General features: G+C 55.1%; 7 protein-coding genes across 7 annotated transcripts; 1 reads left to right on the top strand and 6 right to left on the bottom strand.

The window, feature by feature from the left end:
- Positions 1–3,247: 3,247 nt before the first annotated feature.
- N657DRAFT_653085 (uncharacterized protein) lies at positions 3,248–4,101 on the bottom strand (the record flags this gene model as incomplete). The annotated part of the gene is made up of 3 exons (XM_062794368.1): positions 3,248–3,473; positions 3,596–3,991; positions 4,061–4,101. 3 exons carry the CDS (start codon positions 4,099–4,101, stop codon positions 3,248–3,250), a joined length of 663 nt encoding a protein of 220 aa, XP_062653579.1.
- A 1,571-nt stretch (positions 4,102–5,672) lies between these two features.
- On the bottom strand, positions 5,673–6,385 carry N657DRAFT_687062 (uncharacterized protein; the record flags this gene model as incomplete). The annotated part of the gene is made up of 3 exons (XM_062796865.1): positions 5,673–6,147; positions 6,210–6,221; positions 6,287–6,385. 3 exons carry the CDS (start codon positions 6,383–6,385, stop codon positions 5,962–5,964), a joined length of 297 nt encoding a protein of 98 aa, XP_062653578.1. The 3' UTR covers positions 5,673–5,961.
- A 1,068-nt stretch (positions 6,386–7,453) lies between these two features.
- N657DRAFT_677374 (uncharacterized protein) lies at positions 7,454–8,162 on the top strand (the record flags this gene model as incomplete). Its single annotated transcript, XM_062795982.1, has 2 exons — positions 7,454–7,654; positions 7,887–8,162. 2 exons carry the CDS (start codon positions 7,454–7,456, stop codon positions 8,160–8,162), a joined length of 477 nt encoding a protein of 158 aa, XP_062653577.1.
- A 219-nt stretch (positions 8,163–8,381) lies between these two features.
- On the bottom strand, positions 8,382–9,563 carry N657DRAFT_687061 (uncharacterized protein). Its single transcript, XM_062796864.1, has 3 exons — positions 8,929–9,563; positions 8,732–8,859; positions 8,382–8,672 (listed from the first exon to the last, which is right to left on the bottom strand). Exons 1-3 carry the CDS (start codon positions 9,377–9,379, stop codon positions 8,478–8,480), a joined length of 774 nt encoding a protein of 257 aa, XP_062653576.1. The 5' UTR covers positions 9,380–9,563; the 3' UTR covers positions 8,382–8,477.
- A 1,111-nt stretch (positions 9,564–10,674) lies between these two features.
- Positions 10,675–12,873, bottom strand: N657DRAFT_630609 (uncharacterized protein; the record flags this gene model as incomplete). The annotated part of the gene is made up of 2 exons (XM_062790988.1): positions 10,675–12,649; positions 12,707–12,873. The coding sequence occupies 2 exons, from the start codon at positions 12,871–12,873 to the stop codon at positions 10,675–10,677; spliced, it is 2,142 nt and encodes a 713-aa protein (XP_062653575.1).
- Positions 12,874–13,394: 521 nt separating this feature from the next.
- Positions 13,395–15,665, bottom strand: N657DRAFT_588111 (uncharacterized protein). The gene is made up of 2 exons (XM_062789835.1): positions 15,176–15,665; positions 13,395–15,127 (listed from the first exon to the last, which is right to left on the bottom strand). Exons 1-2 carry the CDS (start codon positions 15,551–15,553, stop codon positions 13,682–13,684), a joined length of 1,824 nt encoding a protein of 607 aa, XP_062653574.1. The 5' UTR covers positions 15,554–15,665; the 3' UTR covers positions 13,395–13,681.
- Positions 15,666–15,937: 272 nt separating this feature from the next.
- Positions 15,938–17,468, bottom strand: N657DRAFT_93584 (uncharacterized protein). The gene is made up of 2 exons (XM_062797603.1): positions 16,836–17,468; positions 15,938–16,785 (listed from the first exon to the last, which is right to left on the bottom strand). The coding sequence occupies exons 1-2, from the start codon at positions 17,222–17,224 to the stop codon at positions 15,981–15,983; spliced, it is 1,194 nt and encodes a 397-aa protein (XP_062653573.1). The 5' UTR covers positions 17,225–17,468; the 3' UTR covers positions 15,938–15,980.
- Between the last annotated feature and the right edge of the window lie 740 nt (positions 17,469–18,208).

Genomic DNA, 18,208 nt, shown 5'->3' with positions numbered 1-18,208 from the left:
GTATAAAGGCTCGTCAGTTCGCCTTCGTTATAGTTCCGAACTCTCTCCTCCTTCATCACTTCCAAAACTTCAGCAGTCTGAAATTGGCATCGACAAGACACCTACCAGTCACTCTGCCTTTGATAACTCAACATGCACCTGTATCTGTCCTCCATCTTCACTGCGGCTACCATGTTGCTGCTTGTGGCTCGCCCGGCCTTGGCTTGCACCCCCGGAACATACACCTGCGAAGACCAGCACGAGGGTAACGAGTACGGATCTAACATCTGGGTCTGCAACTCCTACGGCCAGTGGCAGCTGTCCGCCCACTGTGGCATAACCTACGGCCATCCGGGTTGCCGGCTGGTCAACGGCGGTCAGGCCGCGTACTGCGTACCTTAGATGTGCACGCTTGGACTTTCCAACGGTCCAAAACCTTTAGTAAGTCCAAGTCTCTCTGAATTCTTGAGGTAACGTCACTAATGTAATGGTAAGTCTTAGCAGCAGCCACTTCACAACGGTTTACTGATCCGAGTTGTGTTTGGGTTGATTTTCCATTGACAGGAGGGTTGGACTTAGTTGGACTTGGTTTACCTAGACATTGGGTTCAAACGAGCCAGAGAGTGCAAAAAAATTGTCATGTTGGACAAAGTCGTTCGTTCTATAGGGTTGGTTATGGCTTCCAAAACCAGATTCAATGGCTATGCCAGGTTCATTCATTCAGATGCTATAGTCATGGCAAGTCAAAACCAAACCTAGCGTAGCAAATGAAATCTAATGTCCGGGAGTTAGTCATCTTGTTTTTAGTTGGACGCGAAGACTAGAATTAGCGTCCGGCGCACTCCACTGCATGTTCTTCACTCACTATAACGTTACTCATATCTCTAAAATGGTTACTCATGTTAGGTCGAGTGACCGCCCTCTGGACTAGCTGTTAAGTAGGCCTTAGCTTTTACACTTTGGCAGCCAGCGCCTCAAGACTTAAGCGGTACACGACGGCGGGCTTTACGCACATCGTCAGTTGATAAACAGTTGCCGAAGGAAGTGACGAGACAGGATATCAACTATAAGGTTACATTAGAAATTTGTTGCGGCTGCATCATACCACCGGAATATGGTAAATGTGAATACATCCCGCACCCCCATGCCGTGGAACGCAGCTGCTGACCACGGTCTCGCAGTTGAAAATCTGTTGCCAAGCTCCTTGGGGTTTTTACGGCTACAAGATGTCTTGAACTAGGTTGGTTTCCCAGATGTTGCGAAAGAGCAAAGACCGTAGTGCTACCAAAGCCGGGAAAGGCTCCGCTAGTATATCAGACGCCGGGAGACTACAGGCCCATTGCTCTACTACCGACCTTAGAAGGGTCATAGAGTCAGTACTGGCCAAAAAGTCACTCAAGCTGCGGAACCAACGGCTTCCTTCCAGACGAGTAGTTAATCCGGTTGGTAGTACCACAGGTTCAGGAAGCGTGGATGCAGAAATGCCACATGATTCCCCGTTCCTGTCATCCTGTTATCATGGCATGTGTGACAAATCTGTCAAGCCCCAACTCTGAAAGGGACTCCTAAAGGTATTTGACAACTGGGTGGGTTTGGTGAAGCTAACGGATTCCCAACAAGTGCACAGGCAATTGTCCCCGTACCCGTAAATACAAACTGTGATTCCTTACGTTACTGGAGAACTCCCAGAGTCTTCCAGAACGAGTGACTGTATACTTCTATGACTCCTAGAGTGCTCGCTGTGCTCGCATGCCGAGCACTCTCGAGCCCCTAGATGCTCGTCCTATTATGACTTCGATCACCTCTAGCATCTTGCATGCTGTGCTCGATTGTCTTGGCGCCATAGCGCCCTATCTTGACTGGTCTTCCTTGCTGTTCTGAATGATTGGTTTGGGGCGTTTCCCACGCCGCACATCTGGCCTCCCCCCATGCGGCCTGTCGTTGGTTACAGGTATTCGTGACAACAGATCTTTGTGATCATGCAGCGCAACTATAAGCCACCGCAGAAAGGAGGATATAGCTCGTGGAGCTATCAACAAGCATTGAAACAAGGTCTTCTTCCATTTTACGATGAGACGAGGCACTTCCAGCAAGATAACGCCCGGGTTCATACGTCTGCATCCTGGACCGATTGGCTCCTGAAGCATACAATTGAGGTGCTTGAAGATTGGCCACCGCATAGTCCAGATCTCAACCCAGTCGAGCATATGTGGGCTCTATTGAAACAGAGGATGAAGCAGGAATATCCTGATATCTGGTGACCCAAGCAAAACCAGCTGGATTTGCTGAGTCTACCAAGTGTCTTGGGGCATGCTGGTGGGCAATTGACCAGGCTCAGATTGACCGGCTGATCGGTGCAATCCCCCAGCGATTGGCTGCAGTCAAGAAATCTAGGGGTTGGTAGACAGAATATAAATGGCTGGGACCCATGCTCTTATTTGTATATAGTTATTTTCCTAGGGTCTTAACGTTAGACTTAGTGGTTAAAAGCTATGCAGAAATGCGTCAAAGGGTTGCGGTGACAAAAAAGTGTGTGTCTGGGGATTGAACCCACTGTACGGATATGCATGTAATCGGATCTCTCCGAAATTCCCTCTGACGCTGAGACTGGGCACGGCGCAGGACAGTCCCCGACGATCTTTGCTCATCCACTCAAGCATGTACATACCTTATGCCTCTCGTTTCTACCGGCCTCGAAACGCTTTTTCGAAACGGGGCTCCGTCGCATTATGCCAACCCACAAGTTCAATACAGAACCGACATCGCCGTCTGTCGCAGTCTAGTTCATCACATGGTTGAGAATGGGACAGAGAGCACTCTTGATTTGGTCCGAGAGCGTCATCAAGGACGGCGCATAGAGTTGCGGTCAGATCGTTACAGCAGGGGCCTGTGGTGGAAGCGCGGGACGAGCTGCCGCAAGCCCCCGCATCGATGATATGGGTCCGCGCGGTTGCCAACGGGTCAACGTGATGGAAATCAAGGATCAAGTTGTGTTCTCTCTGATAGTCACGGGGTATTTCAGGCCATGTACACTCCTTTCAAATTCTACGGAGCGTGGCTTCTTTGTTAGTCTAGTAGCCCGTCACGGGTTTCTGGACCCGTGTGCTGCAACCTCTGATTGACATTACGAGTTGATAGAAGGTGGTGCAGCTAACCACGTAGGCAGTTAATTAGGTACATGAACAGCGAGTAAGCTGAAGGGGTGTCTACATTCAGGTGCGATTCCCCGTATCCGAGCAACATAATCTAGTGAGCTTTCGCCTTCGACTCAGCTCTTTCTGGCATCCAACTCCTTGATCTTGACCTCGGCCCGCTTGAATCCGGGCTCATACTCCAGCCGTTTCAAATAGACCCAGAGCTTGGGATATTTTTCGGACCACTTCTCCGTTTTGGGAGGATTGAGCTCGCCGGCTTTCTCCCTGGCTTCGAGTAGCGGATAGCTCATAAGGATGTCGGCGGCTGTCAGGTGGTCACCACAAAGATATTTGCCGTTGCTTGGAGACGATGAGCGAGGTGATGGGTCGGATAAAGAAGGGAATCTTGGGGCCTTTCAAGACTATACGAAAGTATATCAGTTAGCATCAGTTACTTGTTGAAGACACAAAACTTGGTGGACAAACTCATTAAAATAAGCTGGACCAAAAGTGGTGGATGCAGGCTGCCTTCAGCATAGTGCAGGAAGTACTGGTAGCGTATCCATTCGTCCGTCTCTCCGCCGGGCTGGCCTTCTTGTCCATCGCAATAGTGCTTTGGGAGGAGGTGTTTACCAAAGTGGTCGGCAAGATACTGGGCAATAAGACCACTTTCGGCTAGGACGAGCTTTCTCCGCTTGACTGGGCTCGAGGGTTGCGGGATGGTGACGATGACCATGGGAGACTTCCCCAGGGGATGGACTTCTTTGAGCTCCGAAGGCGCGAACATATCTTTGTTGCGTTGGAATATTTCGACCTCGTACGATAGGCCGAGCTCCTCGAGCAACCAGACGATGCGCTGAGCGCGGGAGTTGTTGAGCCTTTCGTGTCCAGATCAGCCGGGGTCGAATGCAGAGGGACGGTTATGGAGGTCCTCCCAGCTTCCATACCAGTAAAGTTTGAGCTCGGGATAATTTGTTGATTCTGCCATGATTGAGAATGGGTATGATGTCCCCGCTGGTGATGATTGTTGTGCAAGTTGGCATTCAACCTAGGCCCGCTGTGCAACTACTCGATAAATTAACTTGAGAAGAGGAGGCCGACCACGAATATCCACGACAGTGGCTCAGTATAAATATCTCGTCCTTTCAGTTAAATTCCGGTTACTTTCAAGTTTGAGCCCCATTCTCATTCAACCACTATTTCAGGACCTTGACGCACTCGCACTCGCACTCGCACTCGCACTCGCACTCGCTTACGCTTACGCAGGTCTTGGTTCTCGATTTGGCGCTCGGCTACGGAGTAACGTTTCTGTTGCGATGCGTGAGATGGGAAGCTCTGAGGGAAGACATTCTGCAATGCACAGTGGCAAGACGAGGGAGCCTCTCGTTCTATCTGGGAGGGAAGCACCATCCGACTCAAAGAGTGGGCGCCGGACATCAAAGCGTTCCGGGCAACGATCAAGTACGCAACGGCGACAGGAAGACTGGATCCAGGAGAGGAACAACAACGAAGATTGGATGACAACCACAGTAGGGGAACTCCACTAACACTACACAGCCTCAACCAGCAGATCCCGCTTTAGCTTCTGAATTTAGGACGCTGAACACTTGGAGAACGCAGCCTCCAAGTCGATTTGCTAAAAACCAAGTCAAGAGGCAGCAGATGGCGTGAGGAAAGGGAAAGAGTAGAGTGCTTGTACGAGTTGATGACGGGCCGTCGAAGTACCGGATGTAACTAGCGTGCCATGGCCCTCTAGGCTTCGTGCCTCCGGGCAAGATAAATTCCCATCCATCCATCCATCCAACCACAGAGAGGGACAGCACAACCCCGTCACCACTAACCCACCATCACCAATTGGACCACCACCACCATTTCATGTTACGCCGAGTAAGCACGCTTCAACCGCGGAGGATAGGGCAGAAGATCGAGGACACAAGCACAGAATGGGGGTGTAACGTTATGGCTTTTGGAGACCAGGATCTATCTTAGGAAATGTGCTCCTAGACATGTGATAGTTGCCCAATCGAACTAAGCCCGCCGGGCGGAAATAAATAACCAAACAACCAAACAAACAAACATTGAAGAGCATAGATTCATGCCGGTAAAACTAAGTCAAAGAAGTCTCGATGAGGCTCGGACAGGCAGGTTAACCTTTGTTCATATCCAACAGTTTCCTCTGCAGTATTACTGAGGTGAGAGCGCTTGCTTGATTTGACACCGGCATGTGCGCATCCTGGCGTATCAGTATTGCCCAGATTCGGTGAGGGTGAATAGATTGGTCGGTTGGGCATCGTATGCGCAGGTCACGGATCAACGAAGTGTGCTTGAGCTGCGTTTTTGACATGGAATCCCTGTGGGTCATGAGCCCTTTGAAAGCAGGCACGATGCTCTGCTGCCTGGTGAGGCTTCCCCAATTCAGTAACGAAGGGTATCCGATACCAAGTTCTCATCTGAGCTGCTAACGGGTAGTAGTCCGGGTAGGAGAGGAAACCTAAGGACAGAGCTATCCACAACGACACAGTCGAACGGCACAAACACTAAACAGAAATCCTTATGTGACAGAGAACTTGAAGTCTGCTACGAGCTTCGACTTAATAGCAGTGGTTGAAGGAGACTTTTCCGATCTGGTCATCAGCATCAGACAACGTCGTTTCAGCGGAGAATTGTACTTCTACCCTTTAGGTAAGAGGCAGGGTTCGATGGTTGACAAAGCACACTCCATCCACAATTTTCACCCTTCATCAGGGACGAGTTCTGGTACACCAGTCCTAGGCGACCTCTATGTGAAGGTAACCACCTCACCTCATCCCCTTCCATGACCACTTGCAGTGTCCCTCGTCCGGGAAAGTTAGGCGTGGCCAACGTGAGGCGTATACCCCTCGACCTTGTCGACCAACTCCTTGTCGAGGACGACAGGGTCAAGGACAACCGGGCCCCCATCGTCAGCAGTGCCCAGGCACTCGATAAGGCAGCCCGCGCAGACAGGAGGGCTAATAATACACGGCCCGGCCATGCAAATAGCGATGCAGAATTCCTGGGCGGAGATTAGTGACCACAATCAGAGGCAGGCGTGAGCTTCCCGTGAGCAGGCCGTACAATCAAGACACCCTGTAGTAATATCTGTTAGCAACTGGACCGTTCACTGAGTGGAGAAAGGATAGAGGAAGACGCACGCGCTGCTTGACAGCAGTGCTGGACTGGTCCGAGCGGGCGGTTGGGGACGCCACGGCCAGGCTGGCGAGGGCGGAAGTGAGGAGGGCGGTGAAGCGCATGGCGAAGGGTAGGTTGAGATATCTGGGAAAAGGCTGAGTGCTTCGTTGTTGATAGAGAGATGTGGGATGCGGATGTGGTTGGCCTCTGAAACAAGAGCTTGGGGAGCTCAACCCTCTTTTATACAATTTCTCGTCAAAAAGTCACCCTGAAACCATTAGGGAGCCCACGCAAGCTCTCATTCAATGAGCTACCCCCTCAACAACAGCCTGGTCATCGAGTGGGTTCAGCTGGGCCGTTCTCCTCCTTCATCCGTCAATGGAACGCTGACAGCGGCCCATGCAATCAGCTTACATGATCTCCCCGTCTCATTTCGACAGCTATCTCGCCTCATGATAGCACTGCAAGTCTTTCCGAAGTTGATATCTGAACGCTTGCTTGGCACCGATGCACCACGAACCTAGAAAATCAAGGTTTGGGCTCTCTGTGTAGCAGATCCAGTCAGCATTAAACTGGAACGAATAGACGTTGCTGTACTCCTGTTGATGCTGTCAGCAAGCAGACTAATGACGGAGTCAGACTTTCGCTGTCCTTGTCGTAAATTGACAGACACAAACAGAAATGGACTTTGCTTCTCACGTCGTCAGTGACCAGACCAACGGAAAAGTGACGTTGCTGCTGTTGATAACGATCTTTGACGTAAGAAACTCGCTTCCAGAGCTCAGCCCCTGTTTACCCCTGTTTGCCAATGTTGCTCCGGACTTTTATCACACAGCGCCAAGCGTCCAAAATCTGATAGAGTTTATTGACTCCTACGGACTGAGCGTGTGAATAGGCGATTGGAGTTGAGCGATTGCCGTTTTGGGAATACGTTGGTGTGAAGTGTTGCCGCAGACGAGGGGTTCATCCGGCGAAAGGGTTTGGTTGCCTTCCGGTGGTTTGGACGAGTATAAAATGATCGGGAACCAAGACACAGTCCATCCCGATGGATGGAGATTTTGATAGGACGTCCATCTTCAGATCAGTTACTGTACAACATGGACGACGGCGCCAGCTAGACAGCTTACGCTAACAGCTCGCTCGGTGTGTATACGGCTTCCTATGGCGCGTGGGTGCCCGAAGACCTCGATATGTTCTTCGCCGACTTCGCCCCGAACCTGGTCGGCAAGCGGCCCGTGTTTATGTCGGTCTCGGGCGGTACGCGTCAGACCGAGTACAAGCTGCCCATCTTCGACCTCGAGGCTAACCTCGACTATCAGTACACTATGGCCATGGCTAAGCCTAACTTATCCCAGTCACCAACATCTAGGTGGGCGACCTTATCGTGCAAGGTAACCTTAAGATCTTGCTGGCCGCCTTCACAAGCACAACTGCCGCACCGGCCTGGACCCGTAGTTCGACCCCGTATACCCGAACTCGCTCCCGGGCGGGTACAACGCGACCGACTGCGGTACGTAAACGCCGCCGCGCGTCATCCCCATCGTGTACGCGTGGAACGAGGCGCGGTACTCGGATGTGTATGCTTAGCGCTCGCGTCTTGCGTTCCTGAAGCTGGGCCTGTAGGGCGTGACGGTGCTGACGGGCTCGGCCGACCGCGGGCCGGCAAACCAGCTGACGTACTGCATCGACCGGGATAACCCTAAGAACAGTAGGATCAGCGAGGGCCATTTTGCCTCGGTCTTTCCCGCCTCGTGCTTGTGGGTGACCTCTGTCGGCGGCACGCAGTTCCTGCCAGTCGCCAATGGCAGCGCTGGTGTGTCGTCGTGCCCCGGCGAAACGGCGTTCGACAACAACAGCACCGTGTCATCCGGGGCTGGGGCGGGGGGGGGGGGGGGGTAGGTTCATCTGTGACTTTCCGGCCCGGGTACCAGGACAACCTCACGATTCATGCTGGAGTATCTGGCTGCTGCGCCCGGCGCCGCCGAGCTGGCAAGGCAGGGCTACTTAAACCCCTCAGGCAGAGGCTACCCTAGTATCTAAGGCATGGCTGAAATAGCCCAAAATATGTTATGTATAACATTACCCCTAGTACATGCCGCCTGTCGATCCAGGGGCTGGGGGAACTTGAAGGCGCATGCGCCGTGCCTGGAGGAACTTCAGGCACGGCGCAACCCAGAGCGGCCATAGCAGCCGAAGCAACCATGGCGAGGCGTATCACGATCCCGTGTTGGGGCGGAGCGACGCGTCCTCTTCGTCGGCGGCTTCAGCAACCTGCGCATATTCGGCCATGGCATTCCATTCCTGTAACCACGCCTCGTCGCTGTGATCCCGTTCAAACCGCCATCTGGTCTCCTCACCCCGTCTTTCCAACTCGAGGATAGCGTCCCTCATGTCTTGAGCCAGCACGTTCTTCGGCTCGATGAAGTCGCCTCGCTCCGGTTTTCGAAACAGAATGCAATCCTTCCCACCTCTCCGCCCTCTAACAGCTGCACATACAGGCCCATGAAGATGGGCCGCGTCGCCGTGCCGCCGGCGTGGATGCCTTTGAGGTTGACAAGGACGTCCGAGAACTGCTTGCCCTGCCTGCTCTTCTGGTCTGCCATGGCGAATGCCAGCGTACGAAGAGGGCCCGTTCTATGAGTGACCCACCTGGACCCTGGCTTACCTCGAGACCTGCGCATCTTGCCCCGCATCTGACCCGGGACGGCAACCGCCTTGCTCTTGATCAGTATCATGCCGTAGGGGAGCCCGGGTATTGCGAGGCCCGCGCTGTCGTCCGACTGAAGAAGGACGGCCACGGGCGGTCCGAGATGGAGGGTCACGTCCCTGGCGAGGGTGATGGTGTCCGACGCGAGATTGGAGAATACGTCGACAGCTTTGGAGGGCGCCCCGTTGACCACCTTCACCCGACGAACTGGTTTCGCGTCACCACCACCGGCATCCCTTGCGCATAGAAGAACAGCGCCGGTAGTTGGAAGCTGGGAGTCGTCTCTGTGCCAGAGCACGTCACGCAGCTCTTCGACGCTAAGCCTTTTCCTGAACTCGGCCTCGTGCTCGGAGACCAAGATGGAGATGTGCCTGTCGTGCGTACGAACCCACTGGACGACGGCTGCCATGTTCGGTCCTCCCGGTCTCGGTTTAGGGGAGTAATGGCTCGCAGGCCGTCTACGAAAGAAGCTCGAGACGATGGGGCATAGATGCGGTGGCAAAGCCGTTGGAAGTCCAGCTCGGTCTGCTCGCTGTTGCGCAGGCGCCGAAGGAAGCCTTGTAGCCTCGGACAGCCGCCCGCCCGGACCTGTTCGTGGAAATATAATGACGGTCGTGAACTGTAGGAAGAGCTTGTGTGCCGCTATATGCTTTGCCGAGCGCTCCGGTCGCTGTCCGCTGTGATTCCTGGGCATTGGTAAGAGGAGGTTGGTCTATAGGCCGGGTTGAACTGGAAGAAGTCGCCAAATAACGTGACTATCGGTATCCGGCTGAACGGGCGACGCAGATTGTCCGTGTACTGCGTTAGCTCGCTGTTCTACGGCCGCGAGCGTGAGACCGGCCACCTGGCTGATCTCGTCGACGATCAACATGATTATGATTTTTCCAGCGCAACTTCTCTCATTCCGATATCGTTCTTGTCACCTCGTTCTCTCCATCGGATCTAATGTCCGTCGCCAAATGGAGCGTTACTCCGCCAATGATCGCGGACGTGTTTCCGCTGGCGCCAGTCAGGAGCAGCGTGTAGAGGCTGTATGTGAGCCGGAATGTGTCCTTGATGGCCTGTTTTCTCTTTTGACCTTCTCTATATTTTCCTCTCTTCCTTTCTCATTTGCATTGTTCCTTCCAGATCGAATTCTGTTTTCTTATTGATGTCCAGTGCAAGCCAAGAGCCCGCGAGTAGTGCTGGTTTGTATGGATGCAATGCCTGTCAACGGTGGAACGGAAGCCCTCGCCTTTCAGCGGAGATGGGAATGAACAATCTCGACTCTCGACTGTACAGTAGATCGCCGTGTCCGTCCCGAGTCGGTTTGAAGATAGGATCGACATCATTAACCCTGCAGACGCTTTGGTCCCCAAAATACCAGGACAAACCTAACTGCCATATCTGTGGTTTACCGGGGGAGGTGAAAGGTGAGACTTTGCATGATACCAAATTTGATTATTCTGTATCCCAGGGGCTCTCTGGCGCGCTTTGGTACGTTGACCTTGTCAAGACGCGGTTGATACAAATGCCGGACCGCCAACCGCGGACTCAGGCTGTACTGGAAGAGCGTTCCTCGGCGCAGCAGGCCGGATAGAAAGTCTGACACGAGATGCTGAACCGTTGATTCAGTGATGACATGTCTATGTGGTGCCTTTTTAACGTGTCTATCCAATGTGAACCGAACGATGAATCCACGCATGATCGGTGTCCTTCACAAACCTAGACCTGACGAACCGAATTCTGCCGTGAAGCATTGCACGGCATAGCCGCCATGGTCCCACTGTCCTGGTACGGCATCCCACTCATAAAGTCCCGGTTCTCAATGAGCTCGGGCGCCATGTCAGCGCCGATGCGCAGCATCGAGTACCCGTCGAGTTTATCAGCCGGCCTCTTCCGGAATCCGTACACGAGTCCCAGCGTCGCAGAGAGCGCCGCCCACACACAAAACAGCGCCAGCACAAAGTACCCCACGCCCGAACCCGGGATGAGGGAGGCGACCGAGAGGACTCTGCCCGCGCGTGACGACGTCAGCCCCTGCTCGACCCACTCGTCTCGGTAGGTTGACGAGAGACCGTACATGAGGTTGGACGCGTCGAGAGCATAGGCGAGATTCACGGAGCGCAGCAGAGATTCCGAGTCAATGAACACCTCGTGCCGTCTGCTGTCCTCCGTTTCGCCGACCGTGACTTGGGGCAGGCCACCCGATATATAGTGCTGGTGGAATTGATCCTGGAGTATCGCCTCGGCCGTCCTGCCGAACCGCAGCGAGCCCTGGAAATATTTGTCAAAATCAGGGCTGACGCGTTGGAAATTGCGGAAGGTGGATGTCACGCCGTCCAGTTCTGCGGTACCAACGTCGGAGGCGGCGACACACCTGACCCCGATGGGCGGCGCGACGTAAAGCATGCGGCCGTCCGAGGACCCGTTAACCCAATGGCCGGGCAACCGCAGAAGATCGCTGACATCCCTGATGGTTACATTTTCGTTGCTAAGGCCGGATAGATCCCCCGCGGTTGTAAAGAAGGTCCGGTTCACGGCGAAACGCCCGTCATCGGTGGGCTGAAAAGGGGACCCCATCCCTTCAATGGCGTTCCCAACCGAGGTATTGAACGGCAAGAGATAGTCGTCGTATAACCCGTTCATGCGGAGTTGCCAAGCAGCATATTCGAAGACGAGCTCGGCATCAAAACCAGGATGATTTCCCTTGTATTTGTCAATCGCGTCCAGAGGGTCTTTTTCAAAGCTGCTTTCCAACGGTGCCGTTTTCCCAGTTTCCACATAGGCCTGCACGTTCCGGTTGATCAGACTTTTGCACGCCACCGTGATCATATCGCCAGAAGGGGTCCGGAGTTCCAGGACAGGAGAAAAGTCATCCATGGAAGAGTTCGGGAAGTCAATGACGGATGACGCGGGTCTCTGGTTGAGAATCGTGAACTCCGACACGGATCGCACAGTCGAGCACTCATACTTGAACCGAAGACCCCACGCCGTGCCCGATACTGGTCTGTTGGCTTGCGGCGCGAGGAAGAGGTCTGAGATTGAATCGTTCAGCGGCAGGGTGTTTGGAAGTTTGCTGAAAACGGAGTGGTTGGATCGGTCGACGGATTCGCCGCTGAAGATTACTCCAAGCCCTGGTATTGCCGGGCTCGACCCTACCAACCAAGCTGAGAGCGCCGGATTGGTGACATCCTTCTCGCCGTGACGACTTATTTCATCATATCTCAGGTTGAAGGTGGTGCTGTTCCGCCCGATAACGATGGGGGCATCCGGTGTCTTGACGTATCCGTCGGTGATCTCAAAAACGAGTCCAGAGAGCGGCAGCGCGATAAACGGGAGAAGGCTGAGGAAGGCAAGCAAGCACCACAGTCGATGGAACTCGCGGCGGACCAGGGCGTTGATCCAACCGGATGGGCTGCTCCAGGTCCCGTTGGAGTGCATTAAAAGCGCGACGAGATTTTGCGCTCCCCAGAAATGCGAGCAGAGCATCGAGGCCTCGGCACCAACGAGCCCGAATTTTGACCAGGACAGGCAGAAGACACCGATTATAAACCACGAGTAGTAGATCAAGGAGCCCGAATAGGTGCGGTATTTCACGGCCTCGTCCATGGGATTCTTATGCAAGAGGTGGACCCAGATGACTCCGTAGTAGGCCGTGACGATGGACGGAACGAAGATGAGGACGAGGCCACGCAGCCTGTACATATGTCAACCTTCAGAATGACCATGAATTGGTATTGGAGGTTCGACCCACCAGTAGCGGCGCGGGGGTTGCTCCGGGACTCTTCCAGAGGCTTCTTGTCTCTCGACCTCGCTGTCACCAAGGATGAATTCAGCTTTTGTGTCGCCGACGGTACCGCTGGATCCATCCTGGTGATAAACGTGCTGTTGGACAGCGGTTGGGGTCTCGTTGAGCGACATCGCGATGGTGGAGAGGAGAAGTCGCCGCGTAGGAACGTTGATTTCCGTCACGGGACGCGGAGAGGAGGAATCACCTCTCATGAAGGATTTAACTTCCCAGCCTTGTCATGGCTACATAGCTCGCTTGTTTTTCCGTTCTCTGTTGATATGGTTAGGCGCCGGCCCCCAAATGCGCCAAGACGGCGAGACTCACTCGCTTCTCAGCTGGATCCGCAGGAAGGGGCACGGCGGGTCGCTTGCATGGGGGCCATTGCTGTCGGCAGTGTGCATCATGCGCGATGCTCCCCTGATCCGTGGCTGCTGAATGCGCTTTGGTTGGATGCATGAATCGATGGCATTGCAGCCTGATGGTGCGTTGAAGAGCAGTTTTGGGGGCGAGAAAGTGGTCGGGTGGTCAAGAATTTCTGAAACAGCTTAGTGGATCCACCCAAGTGTGCTCCCAGCCCTTGCGCTCTCGAGGCCGAGTGTGATGCCGCCGATGTCCTCCTTACGGGGTAAGCACGCGGTATTTACTGCGAGTTCCAGTGTTATCCGTACTTGCCATATGACAGTGCTCTCGTGATTCGCTAGTGACAACCCCTTGAGCAGGCTTCAAAGTTGTCCAGGGGCAACGTCCAGTCCTTCTATCGATCCCTTCGAATCATCAACTCGATAACTAGTTGCCCGAGATGATCCAAGAGAGGCTAAACACAAAAAGCAGCAAAGGTGCCGCTGCGCTGTGCATGCTTCCCACCAAAACACACCACCTCGTTGGCGATATCCTTCGAATATCGCTTGGCAACCTGCCATCAAGCCTGACACGATGCCCCTACTGCGCGGCACTCTCCCGAAGCCCCTTCGTCCTCAAACTGACTTTCAGCTCCCCATCCCCGAATAGCCCACCATTCGCCTCATCTCCATCCCTTCTCTCAGGATGACCGGCCACCGCTTTCCGCACCTGCTCCCTCTGTCTTCCCAGAACATCACTAGCCTCACTTCCCCTCCGACTGCTCGCGCCCAAACAGCTCGCATCATCCGCAATCCCCGCAATCCCAGCTCCACCAGCAGCACCACCGGTACTCACCCCCTTCAAACCCATCCTGCCCGCCCACAACCCCCTAACACCACCCCTCTTCCTCTCCGGCACCTCCTCACTCCCCGCACTGCACACATACAACAAATATTTCAAATTCGGCAGCGTATGCCGAATGTCCACCACCTTCAACCCCTGGCTAGCACACAGCGCCTCGATATCCTTATTCAACAAGAACCAGGCATAATCGAACCGGAACTGGGCGCTAGAGCCGCTGCGGGGTACATACAAGGGGAACTCGCGCTGCGGGTCGGGAAGCTGCGAGATATCGTCGCGTATGCTGCTGCGGGAGCCAAACGCGCGGATGGGGTAGGGCAGGGGCACGGCGAGGTAATACTGCAGCAAGTCGGTAAGGTGGGCGACGTGGCCCAGGGCGGCGGATAGAGCGTCTTCGGAGAGTGGGACGGGGGATTCAGAGGAGGTAGTCGAGTCGTAGGTTGTGTTGGGCAGGGGGAGGTTGCAGATTTGGAAGGAGAGCGGTGGTGCGTGGGGGATCGGGGATATGTTGTAGATGCGGGAGAGGTCTTCGCAGATGCGGCGGCGTTGGCCGCGGATGTTGGATTGCGTCTTGGCGAGGAGGGCGCGGGACTGGGTGAGCTGTTCTGTGGCGTTTTCGACGTCTTTGGCGGCTTTGGCCTGGGCGATGCGGCCTTGAGCGATGGCTTCTCTGCGCGCGGCGATGGAGGCTTTCAGGTCTTCGTTTCGCTTTGTAACTTGTGCAACGGCCCGCCGCTGCTGCGCAAGGTATCTCTGGGTTAGAGAGAGCCTGTCTTCGGCTTCTGGCACTTCGTTCTTCGCCTCGCGACGTAAAAAGTCGTTGATCTGCTGTGTGAGGCGCTCCCGAGTCGCAAGCGCGTCCTGGATCGAGTTATCCAAGGTGGCGAGCCTCATGAGCGCGTTGTAGGATGAGGTTGGCGCCGGCGCAGCGTGCTTTGGCGGAGGGGGCTTGCCAGACACCTCGAGCGAGTAGATGCCGTCGACCATGTGGAAGATGAGGCAGTTTCGCGGGAAGTGCACGTTTTGGAGGCTGCCCAGCCAATTGAGGGCGCGTAAGTCAACCTCATCCTCCAGCAATAAGGTCCACGTGTAGCTGCGTCTTGTCCACACCTTTATTGTCACCTGGGGCGACTGCGTGATGGCCGAGTCAAGTTCGCAGATATCGAAGAATCGAAAGTTAAAGTTCTATCGCCGTCAGCCAGGCTCTGCGTGGGGCCCTCCGTGGGGGCGTACCGTCGCGCGTTCTTCGACCTCGCTAATGTATATGGGGTCCTCCTCGCCCTCGATATGCAGCGAGAAAAATGCATCGGCCAGTCTGCTGTCAAAGATGTCCTCGAACCTCTTCTGTCTGGTGGCCGGGCTGTCATTGCCCAGGTATGTACTCCTCCGGCGAGCGGTGGGCGGGCGCAGGTCTTCAGACGACAAGGCATGGTGCAGCTGGGTATTGATGCGCAACGACTCAAGCTTTGCGGGTGTTTTGTTGAGGGCGGTGTCATCAATGGTTCGTCCTCGGGGTCGCCAGAAGGTCAGATTCCTCAGTGCAATGCCGCGTAGATGTCGTAGTTTGCGATTTTGTGGCAACAGCAGTGGGCGTGTCGGCTCGGTCGACATTGTCTCATGATGTGGTTAGCTAGCGGAATATGGTGACCGAACCGACGGCGGATGCATTGGTGGCCGTAGACGAGGTGTGGTTGTGTCGATGACGATAGGATTGGAGGTGCTGTTGGAGCTCATGATCATGGGAGCTCCAGCAGCCCAGCATCCGACAACGTCTGTGCTTAACAAGCAGAGTCTTGGCAGCAATGGAACCAGGGTCTGGTCTTCACAGGTCGACATCAGGTCCCACACACATTGCCACTCTTGATGCGCGATCCAGAGAACCAGCGAAGGTCTCATGCTCAGATTTCGAAAATCATCCTCAGCGGACTGCTCAATCCTGGCTGCATAAGGTAGCCTACAACGACACAAGCGCACATTTACACAAACACCGCCCTGGCGTACTTGTACACAACCCGAACAGCACCAATAACGATAATCTTCACCCGAGTGGTGACCGATATGGCCTGTAATGCGGAACCGGCGGCGTCCGCAAAACCGGCGGCGTCTCAATCTCCGTCACCCAACTTCCATCGGGCTGATGACGCGGAGCAGACGGATCCTTAGTCGGCGTCACCAGCCTCTGCCCTCGATACCACCCGGGAATGTTACCGCTGTCGGTGAAATTTGCGCCCCAGGTCATGGTGCCCTTCACAGCGTACAGCCTGTCCAGCTCCTGCTCCTCCCGCTGGCTCTTGCGCCTCCGCCAGCAATAGAAGAACGCGCAGATGACCATCATGATCACGGCTACCGCGCCCGTGACCCCGATGGCGACTCTTGCGCCAGAGCTAAAGGACCCGCTGTCGAACGGGGTTTCGCTTTCCTGCAGAGAGAGCGTGATGGTTGGGGTTGCGTCGCCGAGATCAATTTTGCCCGCTCCCGTCGTCCGCGGGCTTCCGTCGAGGATAAGCGTGTCGGCACTGGTTTTTGCGTCAGTGTCAACGATAAGCGTGCCAGAGGCTGTGATGCGGTTCCTTGTTGTTGTTCTTGCCGCGCTTGAGCGCCCGCTTTGGCTCCCGCTGGACGTTTTCTCGCTTGACGTTGCCCTCGGCCGGTCGCTGCTCTGCCAGTTAATCTGGATCATCGGCGCAGAGAGGCTGAACGCCGTAATCGATGCTTCGGGGTCTGGGAGTGTCCGGGAAGGAAGATCGCCGGGCTTGCTCCCGTCGCATGTGACGATTGAAATTGTGGTGGACGTTGCCACCATGGTGCAGGTCTGGCCGTTGATGTTGGCGCAGCCATAGCCACTGGGCCGAGGTCAGTCGCTCGTCTTGAACTGAAGTAGAATTGAACTAACCTTGGGCAGCAGCCGATTGCCGTCTCCCCTTCGCGCAGTTTGAACTGCACTGGCCACCCCGACTGCTCGCCTCCCGTCGCGGAGCAAGCGGTTGCATATCCAACAGGGCAGTGCAGCCCAGGTGAGTAGAAGCCCCATCCGTGGAGTGGGGCCGTCCTCGACGCGGCGCCTTTCGTAGTTTCCGGCCAACAAGACATGGCATCGACGGCCTTTCCCCCGGAGCATGTTTGCCCGAGCCAGGCAGCGTCCTTCTTTCCGCCGCCGAGTGCCCCCGCCAGAAGCCCGCCTCCTGCCCCCACAGCGAGGGTGCACTCCGCTGGCGGTGCGAAGGTCGTTGTCAGCGGCCCCAGATTGGTCGGCGCCTGGTTGACGAAAGCTGTGGCTGACATGTCGACGGCTGACGTCCACAGTGTTTGGACTACGGTTGAGGAATTTGTCGCGGTCAGAGAGCAAGTCAGTCGACGTCCCGGTGGGTGCGCAGGCTTTCAAAGGAAAATGCATCCCCGGCACGGCCTTATGGAATGCCCCCAAACGGGCTGCGATCTCCCGTGCGGATTCCATTCCCACGCGCGGCGGTTGCATGCCTTGCGATAGGGATCCCGCCCATGGTCCCCGGACTATCCTGTTTTACACCCCTACCCGCGCCGTTGCCCATGAGTATGATTCGGTGCCGAGCAAGGCTTGTGTAGCCTCTTGGTTGCGATCGACTAGTCGATTGTAAGGTCTCGCTGGGCGATCTTCTCCAAGCCCGGATTTAGCCCCCGCATTTTCCGGCCCCTGAAGATCTCACCTCGGAACGCCGGCCAGGACCAGCCTCAAGCGTGTCCTGTGCCCAAGACAAGATGCCAGCAGGTGGCATTCCCTGGGTTGCGCCTTGATGTCGGGTGTCACGCCGAGCATGGTGTGCAAAAGCAAGGTACGTCGGATGTTGCGCCTTGTAAAACCGCACGATCAGCTGCCATTCCCTCCTCTCCTCTGTCGACGGCGATGGGTGCGATCCGAGTCATTCTCACGGATTGCCGAGGAGCAAACCCCTTGAATATCGTTCCTCGGATACGAATGTATCTGATAAAACCTTATGCCTACCTGTTTGAGATGTTCCAGTCACCACTCACCCGGCTGAAGCCAGTTACGACGGCTTGTTGACCGTGTACACTGGGCTTAGACTGAGGCCATTCTGGATTTTGCCTCATCGATTGAACCGTTTAAGAGATAATGGCTGGCTGTTCAGCCAACGATTATGTTACGGGCAGCTGTGAGCGTGAATCTCTCATGGACTCCGGATGCGACGCTTCTCCGTCGGCTCACCCGCGATGAAAGCAACAATCGCCTCTTGCCACGCGGGGTAATGGCCTATAACAAGCACTTTACTC

Source organism: Parathielavia appendiculata (assembly GCF_033297405.1).
Source record: "Parathielavia appendiculata strain CBS 731.68 unplaced genomic scaffold N657scaffold_1, whole genome shotgun sequence".
NCBI lineage: Eukaryota > Fungi > Ascomycota > Sordariomycetes > Sordariales > Chaetomiaceae > Parathielavia > Parathielavia appendiculata.
Note: the sequence above shows the minus strand (reverse complement) of the source record. Positions and strands in the feature narration are given on the sequence as shown.

What these genes read in the sequence shown, in the direction of transcription:
- N657DRAFT_687061 (XM_062796864.1), bottom strand. Translation starts at nt 9,379, where the DNA reads ATGGCAGCCGTCGTCCAGTGGGTTCGTACGCACGACAGGCACATCTCC. An exon ending in CAAGATGCGCAGGTCTCGAG is followed by an intron (nt 8,860 to 8,928) that starts GTAAGCCAGGGT and finishes TCGCCATGGCAG; the next exon opens with ACCAGAAGAGCAGGCAGGGC. An exon ending in AGCTGTTAGAGGGCGGAGAG is followed by an intron (nt 8,673 to 8,731) that starts GTGGGAAGGATT and finishes ATCGAGCCGAAG; the next exon opens with AACGTGCTGGCTCAAGACAT.
- N657DRAFT_588111 (XM_062789835.1), bottom strand. Translation starts at nt 15,553, where the DNA reads ATGTCGACCGAGCCGACACGCCCACTGCTGTTGCCACAAAATCGCAAA. An exon ending in AGGTCGAAGAACGCGCGACG is followed by an intron (nt 15,128 to 15,175) that starts GTACGCCCCCAC and finishes TGACGGCGATAG; the next exon opens with AACTTTAACTTTCGATTCTT.
- N657DRAFT_93584 (XM_062797603.1), bottom strand. Translation starts at nt 17,224, where the DNA reads ATGTCAGCCACAGCTTTCGTCAACCAGGCGCCGACCAATCTGGGGCCG. An exon ending in GCAATCGGCTGCTGCCCAAG is followed by an intron (nt 16,786 to 16,835) that starts GTTAGTTCAATT and finishes ACCTCGGCCCAG; the next exon opens with TGGCTATGGCTGCGCCAACA.